At 38.4% G+C, this 2636-nt stretch overlaps 1 protein-coding gene across 1 annotated transcript in view; it reads left to right on the forward strand.

Moving 5' to 3' along the window:
- Nucleotides 1–2636, forward strand: part of GRSF1 (G-rich RNA sequence binding factor 1) — a 23615-nt gene that overhangs the window by 5817 nt on the left and 15162 nt on the right. Inside the window, exon 5 of the mRNA XM_010839090.1 lies at nucleotides 843–978. Within this exon, the coding sequence (XP_010837392.1) occupies nucleotides 843–978 (136 nt within the window). The remainder of the gene's footprint in view (nucleotides 1–842; nucleotides 979–2636) is intronic.

A 2636-nucleotide genomic window follows, 5' to 3' on the forward strand; every position in this document is an offset into this window, starting at 1 on the left:
TCACAGTTCATGTACTGTAGAAACTGGCTTGGAGAATTTTGAGTATTACTTTACTAGTGTTTGAGATGAATGCAATTGTGCAGTGGTTTGAGCTTTCTTTGGTATTGCCTTTCTTTGGAATTGGAATGAAAACTGACCTTTACCAGTCCTGTGGCCACTGCTGAGTTTTCCAAATTTGCTGGCATATTGAATGCAGCACTTTCACAACATCATCTTTTAGGATTTGAAATAGCTCAACTGGAATTCCATCACCTCCACCGGCTTTGTTCATAGTGATGTTTCCTAAGGCTCACTTGTTTACAGGAGAAGTCTTCATTTGAAGTTCCAATATTTGTAGATTATATAAGTATTTTGACCTATCATGCTAATCTTTGAGGGTGTCACATTTAAAAGTGATTTCACATGAAGTTTTTATTTTTTTCTATGAGGAAAACATTCTTTCATAAAAGTGGCTGTATTTGTCTAAGACAGCAATTTATATGATTTAAAGGCATTATTATCTAATTCTTAGCAGTAAGATATGCATCAGCAGTGATGTTAGTCTAAATTTCTATTTCACCTAATGTGTAATTAATGGCAAAAAACAAAGAGAGGGAGAGTTGTGTGTTTTAGATGGACTGCTTGGACCCTAAACATCCTGGGAATAGGTGAGTGTTATTGGCTTTTTACTGCATAATAATTTTCTTCCCATTAGGTGGGTATAGGCTTTGAGACTGGCAAACTAGCTGCACAGTTTTACTAATAAAAAAGAAATTTTTAGAATGTGATTGAATGTATTAAGTTGTAAGACTAAAACAGCTCTTGTTAGCAGCACTAATTTGTAATAATTTTTGGACACCTAGGACTGAATATAGTAGACATTACTTTTGTCATGGATTATAGAGGGAGAAGAAAAACAGGAGAAGCCTATGTGCAGTTTGAAGAACCAGAAATGGCCAGCCAAGCCCTTTTGAAACACAGGGAAGAAATTGGCAACCGGTGAGTGAAGCAGATAGTAATGATGTAAAAAGATCAAACATTGGGTCATTTTCATAAACACAGTGTAACATGACTGTTAAATTATTTCAGTACAGACATGAGTTGTCAGATGTCCATCACTTAGATGAATAAATTGTTAACATTTGTTACATTTGCTGCATCTGTTTTTTCAGTTTATGTCTTTTTTTTTTAACATCTCAATATTTATTATCTAATGCCAGTCCATAATCACATTTTCCTGTTTATACCCAAAGGTATAACCCAATAGGTTATACCTATTTATACCTTTTCTAGTTGCCTTCTTTTTCCCCACCAAAATCTAGACATGGTCCACACGTTACATTTGATTATTATGCTTGCAGTTCTCTTAAGTTTGAGCAAATCCCCTTTCCCTTTTTATTCCCTTCTCCTTTTTATTATTTTTTTCCCCCATTAGGCCATGCCATGTAGCTTGTGGGATCTACATTCCCCAATTAGGGATTGAACCCACGCCTACAGCAATAAAACACTGAGTCCTAGCCACTTGACCACCAGGGAATTCACTGCCCCCCGCTTTTAATATCCAGTTGGCTTTTGAAGAAATTGAATCAGTGGTTCTGTATAGTGTCTCACATTCTGTATTTATATTTTTGCTTCCTCATGGTGTCCTTTAACTTACTCCTTTGTATCCTGTGTTATTTCCTGGTAACTAGATGTTAAAATCTTGGATTTATTCAGGTTAACATTTTGATATGAATACTCTGTAGAGGCTTACCAGGTGCTCAGTGGTAAAGAATCTGCCTACCAATGCAGGAGATGCGGGTTTGATCCCTGGGTTGGGAAGATCCATGCTAGAGGAGGAAATGACAACCCACTCCAATATTCTTGCCTGGAAAATTCCATGGACAGGAACCTGGTGGGCTAGAGTCCATGCGGTCACAAAGAGTTGGACACAACTAAGCACGAGTTAGAACTGGACATGGAACAACAGACTGGCTCCAAATAGGAAAAGGAGTACATCAAGGCTGTATATTGTCACCCTGTTTATTTAACTTATATGCAGAGTACATCATGCGAAATGCTGGGCTGGAAGAAGCACAAGCTGGAATCAAGATTGCCAGGAGAAATATCAATAACCTCAGATATGCAAATGACACCACCCTTATGGCAGAAAGTGAAGAAGAAGTAAAAAGCCTCTTGATGAAAGTGAAAGAGGAGAGTGAAAAAGTTGGCTTAAAGCTCAACATTCAGAAAACGAAGATCATGGCATCCGGTCCCATCACTTCATGGGAAATAGATGGGGAAACAGTGGAAACAGTGTCCGACTTTATTTTTGGGGGCTCCAAAATCACTGCAGCCATGAAATTAAAAGACACTTACTCCTTGGAAGGAAAGTTATGACCAACCTAAATAGCATATTGAAAAGCAGAGACATTACTTTGCCAACAAAGGTCCATGTAGTCAAGGCTGTGGTTTTTCCTGTGGTCATGTATGGATGTGAGAGTTGGACTGTGAAGAAAGCTGAGCGCCAAAGAATTGATGCTTTAGAACTGTGGTGTTGGAGAAGACTCTTGAGAGTCCCTTGGACTGCAAGGAAATCCAATCAGTCCATTCTGAAGATCAGCCCTGGGATTTCTTTGGAAAGAATGATGCTAAAGCTGAAACTCCAGTACTGTGGC

The sequence above is a fragment of the Bison bison genome, unplaced genomic scaffold (genome assembly GCF_000754665.1).
Source record: "Bison bison bison isolate TAMUID 2011002044 unplaced genomic scaffold, Bison_UMD1.0 scf7180017864110, whole genome shotgun sequence".
Lineage (NCBI taxonomy): Eukaryota > Metazoa > Chordata > Mammalia > Artiodactyla > Bovidae > Bison > Bison bison.